Below are 22,620 nucleotides of genomic sequence, written 5' to 3' on the forward strand. Positions count from 1 at the left end.
GAGGCTGGTTCAATTTGTAATCAATGTTTTATATGCTTATTTGGAGTGATTACCAAACAAAATTTGGAGGGAAACCACTCTATGTTTCTAGAGCATATTGGCCTAATTATGAAACCATCATACTCTAGCATATACCAAGGGTGCTTTGGTTACAATGTGGTTATATTGAATGACCAGGACATTCATCATTCATGTAGTCGACCACACTTAGTGAGATAAAGACTTCTTGTTGTTGGACTATGGAGAGTTCATTGCATTCTACAGCGGCAAGCCGTGACGATCTTCAAACACTTATTCTAGAAGCTGAAAGCCCTTCTGTAATGTACACTAATAAGACAAAATAACAGCTCCATTCACCTGGACCACATGCTTTAGCTCAAAGGCAGCACATTACTAAAGGAAATAAATCCTCCATTGAATTCAAAATTGAATTATTTCTTAATAATTACACAATTTTTTTTTTATTTTAATTAAATAAATGTCACAACATCTTGCCCCTAATAGTAAATAAGAAAGAGATCAAGTGATCTGAACTCCCTTATAGATGTTAAATCTGGTTGAAGCAATCGTACCAAAGCAGATGCATAATAGCGGTTTAAAGCACCATCTAAACTAAATATGAGAAGAAATAAATTGTCATATCTGAAAATGTTTTTAAAACAATTTTAAAACCTCAGCAGCATATGAATGAAGCATAGCTGACATTTTCCAAAAAGCAGGACACAATGCAAGGCACTCCAACCACAGCACATTACACGTCATCATTGGCATATCCTGTAAAAAATCATAAGGAAATTCAGTAGTTTCAAAGATAAGCAACTAAACATGAGTATCAGAGATAAATTGGCAGTCCAAAATGTTGTAAACAAAGATGAGAAGAATGGTCTGTGCTCAAAATACTTTTCTATAAAATCCACAAATAACCTTGTCACAGTTCTTTGTAGTGCATACAACCTCCAAATACTCAGAAGATACTAGGGTTTTTACAAAACGAAACAATTTTAAGAAAGAAACTTCACCGAAGGAACGGAATGAAGAACCACAAAAAATGCTACAGTCCCTCCCGAGTTTATTATAAATCTCGATGATTATAGGTCAAGTGAATATGACTTTGAGATTAACAAACGGATTTTTGCAGACTAGAAAAACAGGACTACTTTAGGAGCTGGAGAGTTGGACAACCACACATGCTTTCAATGATTTCTCATGGCAGAAACATGTTTTTTCAATATCATACAAAGAATAGTCTTTAAATAATGTGAAATGAAAATAGCCATAAGCTATTTTTAAAGGAAGCAGCTTAATGGTATCATTGATGATTATCTTCACATATGATGGAGAAACCTAGCAATGCGTTGCGTAGGGAGAGACCACTTAACAAAACCAAGATTCAATTATTAAACAAACATTGTGTGCCCTTTCCAAGAAAGCATGAGGTTTCATTTAGTTGTATGCTTCATAAGTATGACCTCATAATTAGGCACAACCCTAAAGGTCAAGGTCCCATTTATTTTTTAAAGGTGATACCACAATACTTCCTCTCTAATTAATCTTAAGAATCATTTCAAGTTATCAAGTCCAATATTGCTCATAACTTCCTAAATCTCAATTGGCATTTTATATGGACCTACAACTTCATATCAGTGCATCTTCTTCAAAACGAACTCAACTTTATCTTATTGGATAAATTTATGATATATTTCACAGCTATATTCATATGGTTTTTATGAAAAAATTTCTTCACTAATGCTAAAAAATATTTTAAAAAAAAAATAGAATTTTTATATTTATTTGATTTCCTCACTTTAAGTATGGTCCTTAAGTCTAAACTTCAAAATAAATATCCCTGGTTTGGCTTAAATTCTCTATAGCTCCTATTCCATAACTATCACCAGGAATTGTAGCTTTAATTTTATTAATTATCAGCATACAAGACAGTTAGCTAAAGTAAATTATCACACGCCATAGTATCATTTATTTTGCACTTCTAACACATTTTGTACCTTCAACTCAACTACCAAATCTCCTTATTAATATATAACAGATTTCTAGACCTAAAAAAGATTTTCTGACAGTTTTATAATCTTTGTTTAAAATCGCGCAATTTGAGGTGTGCCTTGAGGTGCGTCTCAATAAAAATCCAAACAAAACAAATTGAGGCCCAGCAGCTTGGGCGAGACGTACGCTTCCAGCAGCTTGGGCCCGGTGCACCTATCCTCAATTCGGTTGAGGCGTGCACCTCTCGCGCTTAGTATTTTTTTTCCCAATACTAAATGATTCAAATAGGAACCGAAGCAACAACTCTCACATGCAAGAACTTCCTTTTCCCTGCTTGGGCTTTCCCAATGTCGACACCTGGCACTTTTATCATCAACACCATCTGCCACTGTTCTCATCGGCATTGCCACCGCCGTTACCTATTGCTTCCATCGTTGACACTGTCACAACTTGTTGCTTCCCCTATAGAAGCCGCCAACAACTGCTATCGCCGCCACCTGTTGTTGTCACTATCTGTTGTTGCTCCTGCTGCAGCCGACTTTGCCACCTATTGTTGTTGCAGTGGCAATCGTCTCCACCTGTTGGTACTCCTGCTCCAACCACCGACGCCTGCTCCAGCTACCATTGCTACCGCTAACCATTCGACATGCCCTTGCTACCATAGTATGTTATTATGTTAGTTGGACAATAGGAGCGAGAGAAGTCTAATATGTTAAATTCATCTTATGTCTTACATTAATATTTTATGTTATTTTGATGATTTAATTAGTGGAATATTTACATTATATTTTTATTTTGTGCAAGTTGTTACATAATATTTTGTTGTTTACATAATTTATTATATCATATAGATGTAATTTGATAATTTTTATCAAGTTAAGATGTTAATGTATCGTTCTTTAATATGTAAGTAATGATGCTAGACAGTTTCAAGGCTAATGTCTTACCTCGCGAATAGAAAACACCTCAATATCTAATTGTGCAATTTTAAACATTATTCTTACTGTATTTAGCCATCTTCTCCTACACCAAATTTGCTCAATATAAAGTTTTTATTAGCTTCAACAATTTAGCTTGGCATATTAAAACCTTCACACTTTAAGTTCCAACATCTAATCCCAGGCAATTTATTATTAATTTCTATATATTTGTAAAGTCCAAAACTACTATATTTCATGAGAACTTGAACATTTCCTAATAAAAGAACAAACCTTTGATTAAAATAGAGTAAAAGCCCAAAATAGTCTCCCGACTATTAAGAAGAGTCCAATTTAGTCCCAGACTATCAAAAGTGGCTCCAAATTGGTCCAAAATGAATTGAAGGGTATTTCCAACTTTTATACAATTATTGAAAATTTGTGTAGTTTTTATTTAAAGCTCTTCTGTATTTGTTTTGAAAAATTATAACTTTTAATTTGGATTAATAAATCTCTTCACAACAGTCATTATTTTTTTCAAATGAAAAGTTAATTAGATTATTATTGAATACACAACATTATGTTCCATAATTATAAGTGGCTTGCCAAAAATCACATAATTTTATCATTCACGTACACAATGTTTTAAACATAAAATAAAATCAATCATTAGTTTTTCAAGTTAACTTTAACTATTTTAAAACACATTCTCTAATAAATAATATTAAAAAAAATCAATTGAAATCGAGTAATTCATATAATTTTAGATAGATTGAGCTCTTATTGCATAATTATTCGTTATTTTATAATTTTGCATTTGAAAAAAAAAACTATGATTGTTGTGAAGAGATTTATTAATACAAATTAAAAATTATATTTTTTTAAGAATAAATAGAAAAGAGATTTATATACAAACCACATAAATTTTAAATAATTACATAAAATATGAGAATACTCTTTAATTCATGCAGTCCAGTGTTAAATTTAATGGAAAATATAATTTAAGACTAATTTAGAGCAACTTTTAATAGTCTGAGACTAAATTGGACACTCCTTAATAGTTAGGAAACTATTTTGGGTTTTTAATTGATTAAAATCTATTTATAATTCAGTAGTTCACTTACGAAAGAAACATAATGATGCTTCATTGTGTAACAATTACAAAGTTATCTGATAGAGCTTATTATTTATAGTTTTTCCGGTCACATTTCCCTCTTCCATTCCATACCCAAACAGAAACTTCTTATAACTCATCCTAAATCTCCTATTACATAACCAAAATAAAATCTATAATAACTCATCCTACTAAAATCATTATGACCATTTAATCACCAACAACAATTATCCTTTTCTCATCAAATATACCATCCATTTTTTTTCCAAAATTGATTATTAAAACTTCATTCTAAATCATATAAATAATGCTCCCACCAATAATGAACTTAAGAGGAGTCATCACATCATTAACAGGGATAACTTCAATGCTTTCATCTTTCAACTCTTTATCAACTATCTTCCCTGTTTAATTTTATAGTAAACTTCTCCAACAAACTACTCGGTAACTAAAAATTATATCTTTGGATTTTCAGTCTACATTTAGCTTTTAAATTGATGTCATCAAATTTCATGTAGTACATAAAAATAGATTTAGACTTAGCCAACCCCCATCATTTTTCATTATAATAAGTTTGAGCAATTGCATAACACTTAACAAGTATTAAACATGAAATATTCACCTTTATTAAAAGTTAAAGCATTATTGGACTTAAAAAATAGTTGAGATATACATTTATATGAAAGACTCCCAACTCTTAACAACAAGGTTGCTATAATTCAATGCTATTTGAACCATGTTTGGTATATTTCACACAGCATATTATGTAGCATATCATCAACCTTCAGTAACTGTAGTTAAAATAATACAATAGCATTTAGCATAGAAAACCAGAATAATACCACATTAATTGAAATGTTTGAGTTTCACGTCATAGATATTCTATTAAAGGAGAGGTACAATCTAAATACTTGCCTAATAATTGACAATAACTTACCTTTTGCTTAACAAATACTTTGGATTTATTTAGTCCCTCAACACATCAAATAATTTGATCCAGCCATCAACATTGCCATCTTTTTGAATGAGAAATTGCTGGAGAGAAAGTTTCTATGAAGCTACTTTGGACTTTTTAAATCAATATAATTATTTAATACTAGCTCAAATTAATGGAAATAAACCTAAAGGTCTAAAAGGTCCTGCTTCCCACAACCAATGTAGATCGAAGGAAATAATAAAATAAGCAATATGGTTAAATTGATTTATAACTAAGTTGAGGGAATAAATTAAACACCTAAACTACATACTAAATCAAAGACTTCAGACACCTAAAAAGTCTAGATTATTTTGATCATTACTCATTTGGTTGATTGACTAACCTTTTATGACACAATGTCTGTGCACATTCTCTTCAATATGAAAAAAATAAGAAACACATAAATGTTATATGGAAGATACAAACATAATTTTAATATCGTGAATGATATCCACAAATGCACTCAAGATGTATTCAGTAAGATCTTTATAAAGCAATACTCAAAATGAAATTCTTTCATAGTACATATCTCATATAGAAGTTTTAGAAAGAATTTTATTACCAAATATACTGATGGAACTAATAGAACATAGGAAAGTAAAACACCTTTTCAGCCTTCACCATCATCTAGTATCATCTTGTCCTACAAAGAGAAAAAAAAAAAGAGGGGAAACAATAGCGCATGCACTTCTATCATAATTAACAACAAAATGAAGAGAATAGCTGTGACCGGAAGCTATGAAATTTATATAATAGAAACCAGCAAGACAATTACACTACAAAACTTTTTATATGATGTCACTATAACCAGCACTATCGATAAGGCAAAGACAAGAGAGCTTTAATTATATATAAATGAGTAAATATTGATGAGTTTATAAAACACCAATCGTATCTTCCTCTTGAAAAAAAAAGATTTCCCATTAAGAAACACGCTACCAGCATACATAAAGTAGTTTTGTCCAGCACTCAAGTCATTTACTATCAGAAAAATTGTGCATTAATTAATGTTAAATCATAATTTAATTAAATAAATAGGTAGGTCCTCTAATAGCAAAATAAAAAAGAAAAAGGTTTAGCCTAGCCTAAATTGGGCTGGTTCAGAGTAGTATGGCTACCAGCAAGAGCACCACCAAAAGGATATCCAGGAGGAAGGGTCAACTATTTTTCTCTATGCCCTCCGCTGGAAAGAGATCTGAGAGTATCTGAGGGGGAGCAGGTGAGAGATTGTGGGAGATATGAAGGAGGAGCAAAGTGCAAGTTGTGTGAGATCACATGTTTGCCCACACCTGCAAGATTTGAATGCCCTTCACACATTTCTTCTTTTTTTCTTATCCACCAATTCTCTTATTCGTATGTGGATCATCAATAAGAGGATTGGCCCCAAACAAAGAGCTTTCTCAGAAGTTTACCTCTTCCTCCATTTTCTTCTTTTAAAATTAGAATGAAGGTATACAACAACAACAACAACAAAGCCTTAATCCCACTACATGGGGTCGGCTACATGAATCCTTTTTCTCCGTTGAGTCCTATTTAGTGTCATATTTTCATTTAGTTCTAAGAAATTAAGATCATTTTTAATATAATAAGCCCAAGTCTTCCTAGGTCTATCTCTGCCTTTCTTAACACAAGTCGAATCTAAAACATCTACTCTCCTAATCGGATCATCAGATGGTCGACGTTTAATGTGACCAAACCATCTAAGACGACTTTCTCTAATTTTGTCTGTCACAGGAGCTACACCAACCCTATCACGGATATATTCATTTCGCATTTTTTCTCTAAGTGTAAAGCCACTCATCCACCTTATCATTCTGATCTCGACAACACAACTTATTATTATGCTTCTCTTTTAAAGGCCAACATTCAGCGTCATATAGCATTGCAGGTCTCACCATCGTCTTATAAAATTTTCCTTTCAGTCTAAGCGGTACTTTTTCTATCACACAAAAGGCCCGAAGCATTCCTCCACTTCAACCAACCAACTTGAAATCTACTATTAACATCCCCATCTATATCACCATCGCTTTGAACAACGGACCCAAGATATCTAAATCATTCACACCTTTTAATAATTTGATCACCCAAAGTCACACTTCTGTCACTAGAGCTATTACTACTAAAATTAGATTCCATGTATTCAGTTTTAGTTTTACTTAAATGAAGGCCTTTAAATGAAGTCCTTCAACAAATTCAAGTTTTTCCTGGGTTTTTTTCTCTCGTTTTATCCACAAGAAGAATATCATCAGCAAAAAACATACACCAAGGTACATCCTCCTGTAGATGTCCAGTATAACCATCCATAACTAGAGCAAAAAGATATGGGCTTAAAGTCAATCCCTGAAGTAATCCAAGAGAAATAGGAAAATATTTGGTCAATCCTCCTTCGGTTTGAACACAAGTAACAGCTCTAGTATGCATATCTTTAATAACTTCAATATAAGTGATATCAAACACCTTTCTTCTTAAGAACTCTCCAAAGGATTTCGTAAGCTTTGTCTAAATCAATAAAAATCAAATGTAGATTCTCCTTATTATCTCTGAACTTCTCCATCAAACCTCTCAATAAATGTGTAGCTTCCATAGTAGACCTGCCCAACATAAATCCAAATTGATTATGAGAAATCTTTGTGATGTGTCTTAACCTAAATTAGAATGAAGGTATAATGTGTTAAAATTATATATTGATTTCATTATGATTATAGCGACTTACCATAGCATAAGAAATAAATATAATTATAAATTAATAAATCATGTATTAAACACTCAAATTTGATCAGAGTTTAGGGTAATACACTTGAAATTAAGGTAAATGAGACTTTCAATTAGCTATGAAATTGAGTTGTAATTAGACATAACATTGAACTTGTAAGTGCAAATAAATGTTAGTAGTAATTTCACAATTCAATTTCAGCAAATTTAGGGTGAAATAGCACCGTCCCTAACTTACACTCAAATTTGAAGCTTTTGATCTAATTGTGGCTTTAATTAATTGAAATTCATTGGAGAAAAATGAATTAAAAAAAAAAAGCTATCCTTTGAAATGATTTTCCTGATTTTATAAATTTTTAAATAAATTAAAAAAAATTAAGAGTAAAATAATAACAAAAATAGTAATTGAATAATTAACTATCAATAGATGATAAAAATTATTATTTTTACTTATTATTTGTAACCATAAAATGGTTGGGAATTCTTTGATGTAATCAGAGTCAAGTGCATTGATTTTCATGGACATCTGAGGTTTAAGGTATTGACGCACAATTATTTTATAGCAATTATGAGCTCCTTGGTCTATAATATATGAATAGTATTATGTCTTTATTTGATCTTGGATATGCATATTCAAATAATTAAATATGCTCCTTATTTAGAGTTATAAATGTTATTTATGTCATGATATATTTTTAGTCTTTGAAGACATCTGGAGTGGTAGAGGTAGCGAGGTTTCTTTATATCTATTAGGATCACCTTGACTAGTAATATATGAATATTATCAAGCACTTAGTTGATTTTAGATTCATGCCACATAGTCATGTATCTTTAAATGATTATATTTGTTATTTGTGTAACATCATCATGTCATGTCTTATGATATACATTAACCTTCAATGATACTACTATTGATTTAATTCTCGGACTAACATGATTAAAATACAATATGCATTATATCCATTGAATGGATTTTTTCAGCCTACTTTCAATTTGATATTTAAGTGTGTCACCATAACACATTGTAATTTGACTTCAAGAATTTGTCAACATATTAAAATCCTTGGTAAATCACTTGTGTTTGAACTTATCATTACCAAGAAGTGCATTTCTGTCTCACGTAGCGTGGTGGAGATTAACAAAGCCCACTTCGATCTTAGCTCAATGATCCTGTTGACCTAATTTATCCTCTAGGCGATGACAAGTTAGAGAGCTTTGACACAATGCTTCTTAGCTTGGATCAAGAATATCAATTAAGTAACAATATATATCTAAAGATATGAACGTGAAGTATCTGAATATAATGATATATACTTGACATTCTGTATCTAAAATATGTGACTTTTTTAATACAATGATTTATATATGGCTTATCTGAACATGAAAATTTGTGTGACCTAACTGATTATGACAAATCTATATATGTTGATAATCTATACAAACATGAAATATATTTATTATTGACAATATAGGACAAAAACGCACATTAAACACAAATTATAATTTATACATCTTCTGCATCCCTTGTGCAAATAGAAATACAAAATCTAACTTGAGGAGATAAATTCAAAATTTGAACTCAAAATTTACATTTGCACTATCTATTAATCTAGCATGCCTGCTTAAAAGAACAACTTCATAAATATATTTTAAATAGTAGAAGCTACCGATACATACAATAATAATTCCACATAACCAAATCATAATCCACAAACTTCCAAAAAAAATAAAGTACCTAACCATATCCTACACAGAATGACAGAAGGAATCAAATGAGAAAAAAGAAAGAATCTAAAAATGTGAAAAAAAGCTTCTTTTGCCCTTCTTTGACAGAATTATGTTAGTTACTAAATGCAGAAAGAACATTTGAAGAAAAATTAATACAAGTATAACCACAACCTCATTAAGCATGGAAAAGGATGAGACAAACTGATAAATTGGAGAAACAGGTAGAGAAAACATAGCATGCACGACAAAAAAATGTCACAAAGATGCATACCATGGCTACTTGAGCATGATGTTATGAGTAAAGGAACATTGATGCTCAAGTGGCTGGTCGTCATGCAAGGGCTAGGTCAGTTGATCCCAAAACTCTAGGCCCTATTACTGGTGGGCTAGACAGCCAAAAGGGGAAGAGTTAAGATGAAAATATTAAATTTAATACTTTATAATTTATAATTTATATTGTATACTTAATCATTACTTCAATGTTATCTTTAATAAAATTTTAATCAAATTATTTAGGATGTGCTTGTCAAACATGCATATCCATTTTCAACTACTTTTTAATCAAATATGTGTTTGTGCCTGAAATGTGTTGAATAATGCATATTGCATTAACCCAGGTGTTTGTGCATCATAGTTTGTAGCCTAGCCAATGTATAGTTGTAACTTAACACTACTCAATTTTACTTCTTTTTTTCCGGAGCATGAGTATGTTCCCTAAGGAAAAAATTTACAACATCGTTAAATTGTGTTTAAAATCATAAAATATTGAAATTAAATTTTCTCAAGTTTATATGATTTGCTATATTTTTTTAGTTTATTTCTATTTGATTGCTAAACATTGAGAAAATAAAAAACGCCAAAATTTTTTAACATATACATATATATATCATATGTGGCATTTAACATGTTTCCATTTTAAAAAATAAGATCGTATTTGCTTATGCTTTTATTTAACTTTATTGCATAACATATCACACAAGTCTGGCACAATGAATTACTTTGAGGGTCAAAATAAAATAGCAAAGGATTTATCCACTAGGATCAATGAAACTAAAGTTAGAACCCGAGATTTAATAGAGGAATATAGTAGCAAACTACAACATATGATGGAAGAGCAAAGAAATAAATGCAGAATATGAAGAAACAAATGCACAAAATGACTCCCAGGTTTCCAGCACAACCTCCTTGCCTCCTGTTCCTACACAACCTTTTCATGTCATAAATAATAACCAAGAAAATGAGTTTCAATGAAACAAAAAGAAGATTTATTTAACTATATTTGCATAACATATCACTCAAGTCCGCCAAAATGGATCAATTTGAGAGTCGAAATAAAATTGTAGAGGATAAAGTTTGAACCCAAGATTTAATAGAGGAGCATAGGAACAAAATGCAAAATATGATGGAAGAGTAGAGAAAAGAAATGCAAAATATGGTGAACTAAATGCACAAAATGACTCCTAGGTTTCCAGCATAGCCTCCTGCCATACACAATTTATTCATGTCACGACAAATAACCTAGAAAATGGGTTTCAACAAAACCAAAAGATGGCCATGAAGCTATGAGAATGTTATCTTAGAGAAATATAAATAGAAAAGAAAATCATGTTAGGAATGCTAATGATTTTAATGATCCTTCAAGAAAAATTACAAAATAAGACCTTGCTAGAAATGAAATCAATGATCCTGATAAGTTCCTAGACTAATTTACTAGAAGAGATATGAGAATGTTAGTCAAAATAAATTCAAATAGAAATGAAAATCATGTTAGGAATGCTAATGATTTTAATGATCCTTCAAGAAAAATTGAAAAGAATTCTTGCCTGTGACGAAACCCATAATCTCAATAAGTTCTTAGACCAATTAACACAAATAGAAGAGTTCTTTGCTAGGTAAATATCAATGATTACCAGAGTGAGTTTTGCTAAGATATTTTTTAGACATGCAAAATACTTATGGTATAATTTCTGAACAAATGAATTTAATTGTCTTAGAGGTTGGTGAAACTTTTTTTCTACCTCAAGAACTGCTGCTAGACCAAACCCTTCCCAACTAGTACCTACATCGCTGAAAACCGCGCTGAGAGTAGCACTAAAAACACCAAGGAGTGATTTGTTTCAAGTGCTATAAAAAAGAGTATGTAAGAAATTAGTGCAAGGTATAAATCTTCATTTTAGAAGAGGTTAAAACACTAAGGACGATAACTTGAAAGATTGAAATCATGATTTAAATCAAATTGATGTAATGAATTATTTAGAAGTAACTATGAATGATGCTGAGAACAGGAGAAAGAATGTGTTTAGCATTCGTCGCGTGTAAGGGGAAGATGTGTAGATAAGTGATTGATGGCAGGAATGTCGCGAAAGTTATTTCTACCCATACATCTAAAAGGGCAAAATTAAAAGTTGAACGACATCCTAAACCTTTCATATGAGTTAGATGAAACATACTTATATATCCATCTAATAGATGTCTACTACCTATTAAGAAAACAGGTTATGGGGAGCATACTTTATGTGATAAGAGATTATGGGGAGCATATTTGATGTGATCCCCGTCCCATGGATAAATCCCACATCATGTTAGGTGGATATTTTCCATATAATATGAATGTTATACATTAAAAGCTAGGACAATAAATATGTATTCAAACATAAGGACAATATCATAAAGCCTTCTCAAGGGTAAGCAATGTTCAAATCTTCACCATCAATACCACAAAAATCTAGTTCGGATTTAAAACCCATGCTTGGTCAAAATATAAATGTAAAACATCAATTGGTGATGACCTATAAGTTAAAGGAGAATTATTTTGATTTTAATGTTTTAGATTTTCCTATTAATGAGTTTGTTGTAGCCATGATTCGATTTGATTTTAGGTTAGAAAGGGTCAGTTTTTAAATTTTGAAAAAAAAAAGAGTTTTTGACTAGACCTCAATTCAGTTTTTGACTTGACTTCAATTCACTTCATCTAAAGGAAGTCGCATTCGTGCTTGTTCTAGTCTCTAATTTGTTTGTTCAGTTATGTTACCCTTAATTAAGCTGAGGGAAAAAAAAAAGTTATCAATATAAAAAAATGTTTCGTCATGCAAAAAGAAGTAATTTTGTTAGAATTTAGTACACCCATCTTTTGATTTGAAATCCTAACCCTCAAAGCTTAATAAAATTATTGAATGTCCCCACCTACTATGAAAAGCTTTTCTAATAGTTAGCTTCTATGGTTTAGCAAAGATCTATAGGAGGTTCATTAGAAACTTTAGCATTATAGTGGCTGCCTTTATTAACATCTTAAAGAGAAAAATTTGCATGGTCTGCTAGTTTTAAGAAAGCATGTGCTCGAATGGAAGTTTCATGTCTTTCCCACCTCTTTTAAGATTGCTTGATTTTGCTAAAATCTTTGAAGTTATGCTTTCACGATAAAAGTAGGATGAATACTTACCAAGGAGAACTGCTCCATTGCATTCTTCAATGAAAACCTCAATGATCTCAATTAACAGTACACCAACTATAATAGTGAATTCCATACAATCATTCAATCTTTAAAATATTTGAGATATTATTTGATGCACTAAAAAATTATCTTAAACTATTATCAATGTTCTTTTAAATTCATAAATACAAAAAAAAAAAAAAATCATAAATATATTAATTGAATTGAGTTCTCACGGGAGAATTCATTTGCATAACAATGTAAGCCTGGAATAGAGAAAAAAATCCCTTGATGCATTGTATAAAATAGCCATAATGATATAATTTTCTTATAAATAAAAATTCTTAGATTTGATAGAATTATAGATGATTAATCCCTGCATTTGAATTTTGACATTTTATTTTACGAGTATAAAGTGTAAACATTTCTCACTTTCATAATTTCATTTATGACGATTGATGGATATTACTATAAGGGAAAGCCACTGTATATTTCTAGGTCATTTTGAGAGTTCCTAATTAGTGAATCAAACTACAGTAGGATGGTTGGTTACAAAAGCAAAGAGAAAACCACATTAGTCTCGTGAAGAATAGATTTCATTGGCCTTTAGTGAGAAAGAATATAGAGATATTAGTTGCACTATGTTTACACATTTAAGATAAGACTACAAAATAAAATTTGAGAAATACATTGCCTCATCTGCTACTTATAGAACATAGAGAATGTTTCTACAGACTTCATTTTAGGGTTACCAAGGACAGTAAGAGGCAATGATAATTTTTTACAGGGATGTTAGATTTGTTTCCTACTTTTAGAAGACATTGTAAAGATTAACTGATATTAAACTAAAGTTTTTAGAAGCCTTTCATCCCGAAACGGAGGGCAAATTATGATAGTCAATAGGTCTTTAGAAATCCTACTTAGATGTCTTGGGGCAAATCATTTGAAATTGAGATATTCATTTATCTACATTTGAGTTTTGCTTATACCTATGCAATTTTCAAAACTACAAATAATTATTTAAAATTTTGGGGGATTTACATACAAAGCACCCAAAACTCCTTTTATTACAAATTTCACACCCAAACTAACCAAATTACATTTAAAGCACCTAAAACATTAAATCTGCTAAAAAATAACGCTTCCCATTAAAAACATTAACGCCGGTCCCTTTCCCCCTCTCATTACCAAAACACTGCAATACATTCCCAGCTAGAGCTAGCTGGGAAAAGCAATGACGGGATCATAGCGTACAAAGAACTCTAAAATTCTAGATCGCAGCTTACAAAAAATCTATGAAACTCTCATATTTCTCCTTCAGCGCCCACCCGGAGCAATTAAAAAAGGTAGCCATTGTCTTTCTTCCCCTTTCGCGGCGTATAAAAAAAACCTCCGATACTCATCTCTTTCTCCTTTAGCTCCTACCTAAAGTCATTGAAGAAGGCAGCCCTCATATTTCTGCCCATTTCTCCCCCCTTCACCCATCACACTCTTCACTGCCTTTAAATAACGCAATAGAATTTAACATCCGTAGGATTTAAAGCCGTTATTTTCATTGTTTGGTAGTATTTAGGTTAATTTTGCTTAAATGGGATATTCACCCCCTCGTGAACTCTGATAGTTTGTTGGAATCAATGATGGACGAGAAGGGGAAGGGTACTGGCATTACTGTTTTTAATGAGTGTTATTTTTTAGTATATATAATACTATAGGTGTTTTAAATGCAAAATAATAAATTTGGGTGTGACATATGTAATATAAGAAGTTTTGTATGCTATGTATATAAATCCCCCAAGATTTTTATATGGTTACAAACTCGATAAACTTGATCTAAGAATATTTCATGTCATGTATTTCCTAATTTTGTTTTCACATTTACAAAAAAAAAACTTCTCTTCATGCTAATGAAAGATAATAAAGAGAGATGAACATTACTAAATATGTTGATGTTATAAATCATAAACTGTTTGAATAAAGTGTACTGTGTTTTAATAAGCATGCATCCTTAATGTTATGTTACTACCAAATATAAAAAAAATGAGCAAGGGTATGGGATCCCTTAAAAATGCAAGAAAACTTGAGCCTAATGATTGTTTTCTTGACTTGCCACCTAACATGTTTATAAGTATATTTTTTTAATATTAAGATTATTTTGCTAAATCAAAAAATTAAAAAACCTCAAAACTTGCATACTACCCTATTTATAAGAAATTGTGATTACCATTGTATTTGTCATCTCAATCAACCTTCTTTAAGGTGTGATTACAATTATATTTTTCATCTCAATCAACCTTCTGTGAGGTTAAAGCTATGATCATTAATGAAGTCCCAATAGTCAAAGATACACCCACACAGGTTCCATGACAAATTGTGATTATTATTATACTTGGATGACTAAGGAAGATTTGGGGAAGAATGCACCATACTTGATGGATGCTTAATTGATTTCAATTCTTCCAAATTAGAATTCTTCATGGTTGGGTTAAGCTGATGCAAAACATCAAGTGGTGCATACGGTGACAAAAGTAAAAATCAAATCCCATCACCTTGCATGAGCTTTTTAATTATATTTTGTTATGCTTAGTTGAGCATCCAAATTTATATTCAAGTGTTGGAAGCCGCATCACCTCAAATTGGAAATAGAATCCCAAGCTTCCTCCACAATACAAGAACAATTCCATCATTTAAGAGTTGAGGTGGGTGTAATAACCTTCAAAGAAATTACAATGAAAAGAGCACCAACCATCTCCCATTCCGTTGGATTTTAAATTTCTTTCCCTTAAATTTAAGTTTTCTCAGTTGATTTAAATTTTATGTAAAATTTAAAATGAATTTTTGATGCATTAATGAATTCTCTATAGCTAGATAATTTTTCAAGTTATCTTGTTCACAATTTGGAGTTTGGTGTTGAAAATCATAATTTTCCATAAATGAGGCAGTTATTGTTCTACTCTTTCAAACCATAATTATAAGCCTTCCCCTCTCTCCTCAACACTAAAATAGTTCCTAGACCGTAAGCTAGCTCTCAACCTCCACACAAATATAAGACTAATTACCCATCACCTCCATAAGGAGCAGAGCGATTTATTTTGCACTTGATATTATCATTTATACTTGAAGCTTCACTTGCTACATTTGTCCCTTCTTTCTGCTACGACACTCACATGTGGGAATTGCTTGCACTCCTAACCCTTGCGCGAGGCTTTCACTTCTTGCACCCTCACACTTGCAGTAATTATCACAACTATATTCGCTGCACTCCAATGCTCACACCCTCCACAGGCGTGATCACTCATATCGTCTACTCTCCTTATGGGTTATTGGTCTGAGCATGCCTTTGTTGAGGGGCATCATTGACCAATTTTTACGAAATACATAAATATACATGCCGTTTTCAAGTAATATAAAATGAGTAAGATATATTTCTCTTGAGAACCACAAGAAATTAATACAAGCAAATTAATTACTAACACAATTTAACCCTGATTTTTATCCAAATAAAATACTTCACAAATCAATGCTTATAAAGACTTCAACAAGGACAGTGATTTTCAAGTGGAGAAAGACGCATTGAATTTGTGATTTTCTTCTCCAATTTTATACATTGACATGAATTACTACAAAGATTCATTGTAAATCAAGATCAAGTTGTATTACTAGTCGCCGTCTAGATCTTAGAAAGGCCAATCAACAAGATTCACTATATTTCTATAGGAACTAATCTAAATGATTGCATTCACACAATTTTTTAACTGATTACAAAAATTCAAATAGATGAATAGTTGCACTACTTAAATTTTTGTTAAAATTCTCCTATTGTTTTTCCATGTCTCTGTTGAGGTAAATAGATCACAGTAAGATTGAAATAACTATATGTTTGATACAATTACTCAATGGAATTGGATGAACTTTATGATATTTTAAAATTAAACTCTAACACATCATGCTATGCAGAAAATTAAGTAGGAAATTCCACATGCAAAAAGTAAAAATACTTAGACACTAATCATAAGCATTAAAACAAAGGAGAAATCTTGAATAAATAAAAATTAAAGTCAAATACAAAAAAGTTAGAAAGATAAAACCATAATTTCCTAGTTGAATATGCTCTTCTTCCACTGTCAAGAAGTTTTTCCACAAGTTCTTCCTGGTTACTTTAGCACTCACACTCACCAACTACTAAAGCCCTCGGTGCTCTCCCACAGAAAACAATCCCCTTCTAATTCTTTATTGTTCATAATGTACAACCACTCTCAAACCATCCAATAACTCCTTGTGGCCTACTCCGAAACCAACTCAAAACTATCATGTCATATCGTCATGCTGCAATGATGCAAACTAGCGTCTATCTAGTTTTTTAGGCCTCTTTCTTCACGAAATGGTGCGTCAATGCTCCTTTTTAAGTTTTTCAATGCTTGACTTATAGTGCATGATGCTAAAATATGGTGCTACGACGCCAAGCTCAAGTTTTTTCTCATGTTTGGTCATGACTAACGCTGTTGAACTAGCAATGTGGCTCTTCGAATCGAATTTGCGACACTAAGCTCTCGAGTATTTTCTCCACGTAACAACATCCAATATTGTGGCATTGGGTGGTCGGCACTGTGGTGCTATACCTGCATATATTTTTCTTCTTCTCAAATCTTCCACCTATTTGACTTCGTGTTAAAAATAACTTAATTAGTATAAAAAATATGTAAAATTACACAATTTTAGACACATTAACTCTAATTTTTACACTCAACTCACTCAATAATCATCACTCCAGAAGTTAGCATTCCCACTCATGTCATCTCCTACCTCGACACCTTCATCATCATTGCTTCAATTTGGATCATTGTTTGTCAATTTGTGTTAATTATCTAGTGGCCAACATTGTGAGGCCACACACCGTCAGGCTTCAAATATTTTCTTGATAGTCATCCCATCTATTCTACGGTTGCTAAAGTGTTTTCACAGTATGACGTTTCTCCTATTATTGCTCATACACCTAGAATTTTGATCACTGTGTAATCTCCTCAGACTTGTACTCATTGACAAAAATTGTTAGAAAAATAAAATTCCTAGTCTTTAACCTATCATATCCTTTTGATTCCCTATATATTTCTAATAAGATTCAATAACTCATCACAAGTTGCCATCCTCCGATCAAGATAAGCTAAAATTTAATTTTTCTGACAAAGACATTTTGAGTTGGCGTCTCTTTTTTTTTATTATCTCATATGAGCAAAATTTCTAAGAGCCGCCCCAACATGCAGATAATTAAAATCATGGCCAATTTAAGATTGAAGGATTAGACACCCCACCTTATTGAATCTCGTTATTTCATGTCTCTTCTCAAGCATGCCATTCCATCTGAATAGATTTTTAAGGTGTGTGCATAAGTGGTCACCTCACTTTGATTGCCATGAAGATCTGATTACTTTAGTTTTGGTTAATTTTTAACAGCTATAAAGTCACTAAAACTAATATGTGTATTCTTCAAATTCACTTTTTAGTATTATTCAGGAAGATGGGACTACTACTAAGCTATATAGATCGTCGGTGATTATGGCCCTAGTCAAAATGGGCAATCTATTCCATCAGAGAAAATTATTTGGATTCATTTCACTAGTTGAGGCTAGAGACAAAAAAAAGTGAATTTAAAGTCATTTACTCATATTACTCTTCTTGAAATATTTTTGGCCACAAAATTTCATGATACTTCCCAAAATTGTAAACAACACCTAACAGTTAGGTTTATGGGGTGCACTCCATTAATAAAAAATAATAATGATTGCCATTTTGACTATATATTTCATCTAACTTGAACACAAAATGTTGAAGTAACCTTATATCCTATCTTGGATGCAGAGCCCTCCTTCAATGTTGTATAATGTGGTCTCCAACAACACCCCATCCCACAAAGCCACTTATTCAAATCCTTCGGGACCATATTCCCGGGCTATTAAAGCGAAAAATTTTCTTATCATCTATGGTGTTTGAGGCCTTGTCCCTGAGAATGAAAATTTTATATATAATAGCATAAAGCAACAAACTGAAAATGTTATGAAGAACACAGGAAAAATACTTAAGAGTCCGTTGCACTAGCTATTCCCCTTCCAATAAGATTACAATCATGTTGGCTGGTCTGAAAATTTTCAAAAACCTCAGTGAAATTTATTCCAAATATTTCTCGGCCTCAGCACCTGCCTGTGCACCTATCAAGTTGCCGCGTTGCCAAAGATGGAAGGATTAAAATTTAAATGCATAGAAACAACACAGATAATCACTCCAATTAACTGGAATCCATCAATTAAATATTTAATGTGGCATTTTCCGACTCATTTTGGAGCTTGGAACCAATTTATAAGATTTTTCTTCTGAAATTACTAACCTTTCAATGTACCAAATATCCAACAAGTCTATAGACAGGTATGCTTTTCCATTATCCAATTTCATCATAATTTGAATTCAGCTGTGACACTCGCAATTGCAATGCTTGGGACCATTAGCTACTAAGTTTTCCCCTCCAGCAGTTTATTTTTGTCTTTGAACAATAGGAAAGAAATATGCTCATGTTCATTGTTTAATATTTCGTTTAAAAAAGAAATAATATTTCGCTAGCCTCCCTTATATTACTTAATCATTTTACACATCTCACCCCTCCCCCAACCACACAATTACACAAACCCGGGACCTAACTTCACAAAATAAAAAGATAACAGCATATTCGAGTGAAGCATGGCGGATTCAGACGGAGTGGATTTATAATACCTTTCGAGAGGAACCCAATGTCATGGGTGGAAATAGACAGCAGAGAGGTCATAAGTGCTGATGATGTCGCGCTGTGCATTGGGAGAACCGACTCCAAACAGAGACAACTTACCACCGAAGACCTAAAGCCAAAAGATAAAATCTCAATTCAAAAAAGATATTTCAAGTCAGAAAAGAATGAAAGAAGTGAGGATTGTACCTTAGAAACCGAGGAGAGGTGGAGCCAAGCTTGGGAATCAGACACGGAAAGCGAGCACCGGAGGTCTTTGAGGCGAACCTCGCCGTCGCATTGCGAATGGCAGCAGACCGGAGAATAGGTCTAACAGCGGTGGCAGCGGCCATTACAGGCGAACAACGAAAAAATCAGTAGGACCGGTGAAATTCTTTGGTGCAGCTGAGAGCAGCGTGGGATGAAAAGGAGCGCAGGAGAGCCACCATGGTTGTGTTTTGATTGATCGATTTATATGGTAGAAGACGGGGAGAAAGTGATTTTAGTTTTATTTTTATGAATTTTGTATTTAATTTCTTTTATTTTAAATTATATTAATATTTTAAAATGATTTGACTCATGAGCTAAAGATTGGGATTGGAGTTGGCTTAAATTTGGCTAGTTAGTTAGTTGATCTCAATTCCTGAGCCATTTATCTAATGGAATTTGAGCTAGCTCACTAATCAACTTAACTCGTTTATAACTCTATTGAAATTAGACTTGTTCATGAATCACACCCAGGGATTAGAGTGTAAAATGAGATTATGAAGTAGAGAGAGCTTTAAAGAGTCATATTTGTCCACGGTTTCAAAAACAACTTTATTTTTATTTTTTTTTATTTTTTTTTTGTAGAGGGCTAGAATTATTGTGAAATGACACTTATATACCGGATCATTCATATCATCTTTAGCCATCTAACTCTCAATCAGTTGGTTCTTAATAATCAGTAGCCTACTCGATCGACCTCTGAACAGATGATCATTATCAATTACTTGAGGCCAATGTACAACAGACTAACAGTTTCTCGTGTCATCCTCTTTTATTATCATCTAATGTTTTCTTTAAAATTTGCACTATTATTTTGTTAAAGGCTTCTGCTAAGTCGTATGTTTTTTTATAATAAATCGTGGAGTATCTCCAATCTATTTCGTGTTGTCTAACAAAACTGTTGATCTTCTTGCTATTGCAGGAGGACCCGTTGTCTGAAATGATCCTGTGTAGAACACCGAAACAGTAGACAATCTGATTTCTGAAGAACATGTTGTACTGTAACTTCCTGTAACGACGTTGTCTCTGCTCACTTTGAGAAGTAATTTGTAGCTGTGATAATGAATTTGTTTCATTTACAAGATGGAGGCTCTATAGAACCCACTATATGTGTACCCCAACACTCGAATGATCATGACACGATCGTTGGATGTAGCACGTTCGGAGGTTGGTGCAAGACCACTCCATGTACCTGACACTGGTGACATCTCTTAGCTGTTTCCATGCAATCTGACATCATTGTTGGCCAATAATATCTAAATCTCTTGATTTTCATCTTCATATTTGACCCCGACGGATGAGCACCACACAATCTTGCACGCACTTCTTAGACGATATTTTGTGCTTCTGTTCAGCTCAAACATCATAACCACATCTGACCAAAGGATCTTCTATACAAAAAGTTGTCGATTAAGGCATATGACATGACCCTCTTCTTGACTTGCTGTCTCATTGACCTATCCCCCGGTAACACTCATATTTGTAAGTACTCAACAAACGACTAGCACCAATCCTCAGTATCCTCGGTCATTGTCATTAGTGTTTTCTCTTTTCTCGGCTTATGTAAATTATCCATGTCAATCCATGATCAAACCTGTCGTTATTGAACTGTGATGTCAATAGAGTCTTCCTATGGACATGTCAATTCTTTCGTGAGTTTGGCTAAAGCATATGTATGGGCATTATCTCCTCAAGGGATTCTATATAATGTTATGTCGGGAATCTATTCCAAAAATTTCATCGTGTGTCAGTGATACTCTTCTAATCTTCACTTTAAGATCTTGTATTTCCCCATCACTTGTTGAATGACGAGTTGTGAGTCGCCATAAATGGTGATGCCTGTTATGTACATTAATATCGCCAATTCCAATCCTGACATCAAAGCTTCATATTCTACTTCGTAGTTGGTACACGACTGTGTGAGGTGGTAAGAGAACATCAACCTCCCTTGATCCGATGTAACGAAGATTAGACCAATTCCTGCCTTATCGGGCATCACCATTTGCAATCATTTATCTTTTCTGGCTGATGAAGCCCCATCGAACTACATTTTCCAACATTGAGCATTAGGTTGTTCCACATGCATTACTTTTTTATCGGGAAAGTCGACATTGAGGGGGGACCCAGCTGGTAGTGGGTGGGCTGCAAGGAAGTCTGTTAGAATATACCCTTTGATAGTGCGAAGGGGTACAAATGTTATATAGAATTGCAATAAAATCATCTATTACATTGCTAACCTGTCGGAAAGCATCGGGTGGGTCATTAAATACTGCAACGGATTAAACTTCGAGATCAGGTTGATCTTATGAAAAAACATGTAATGTCTAAACTTTTGAGCGGCAAAAAATCAAAGCTAGACAATATTTCTTAACAGAATGATACTTCACATTCGCCGGTCTTAGATGACGACTCAAGTAATATAGTGTGTTTTCCTTACCCTCATCATTGACTTGGGCTAACAAGTATCCGAGTGAGTCGTCTAAGGCTGTGGTATAAAGTATCAACAGTTTACCTGAGATAGGGTTTGCTAACATAGGAGATGTCATTAAATATTGTTTAATACTTTCAAATGTCCATTGACATGTCTCATCCCAAGTAAACTTGGCGCCCTTTTTTATCAACGTAAAAAATGACGGGAACCGTCCTGACATATTAGATATAAAACGTCTTAGGTATGTCAATTTTCCTTGAAAAGATTGTTGTTTCGAGGTTTTGGGGGACGACATTTCTAAG

General features: G+C 32.7%; 1 protein-coding gene across 3 annotated transcripts; it reads right to left on the reverse strand.

Annotated features, from left to right (window-relative positions):
• Nucleotides 1-541: 541 nt before the first annotated feature.
• On the reverse strand, nt 542-20,087 carry LOC110022002 (protein NUCLEAR FUSION DEFECTIVE 6, chloroplastic/mitochondrial-like). Of its 3 annotated transcripts, none has more exons than XR_002293718.1 (4): nt 19,831-20,087; nt 19,632-19,753; nt 5,568-5,648; nt 542-774 (listed from the first exon to the last, which is right to left on the reverse strand). XR_002293718.1 is itself a non-coding variant. In XM_020720763.1 (4 exons), the coding sequence occupies exons 1-3, from the start codon at nt 19,971-19,973 to the stop codon at nt 5,629-5,631; spliced, it is 285 nt and encodes a 94-aa protein (XP_020576422.1). In that variant the 5' UTR covers nt 19,974-20,087; the 3' UTR covers nt 542-774; nt 5,612-5,628. The 3 variants fall into 3 exon arrangements, 2 of the variants coding, with proteins under 2 accessions (XP_020576422.1, XP_020576419.1); XM_020720763.1 differs by having other exon boundaries at nt 5,612-5,648; XM_020720760.1 differs by lacking the exon at nt 5,568-5,648.
• Between the last annotated feature and the right edge of the window lie 2,533 nt (nt 20,088-22,620).

The sequence above is a fragment of the Phalaenopsis equestris genome, unplaced genomic scaffold, assembly GCF_001263595.1.
Source record: "Phalaenopsis equestris unplaced genomic scaffold, ASM126359v1 Scaffold000160, whole genome shotgun sequence".
Taxonomy (NCBI): domain Eukaryota; kingdom Viridiplantae; phylum Streptophyta; class Magnoliopsida; order Asparagales; family Orchidaceae; genus Phalaenopsis; species Phalaenopsis equestris.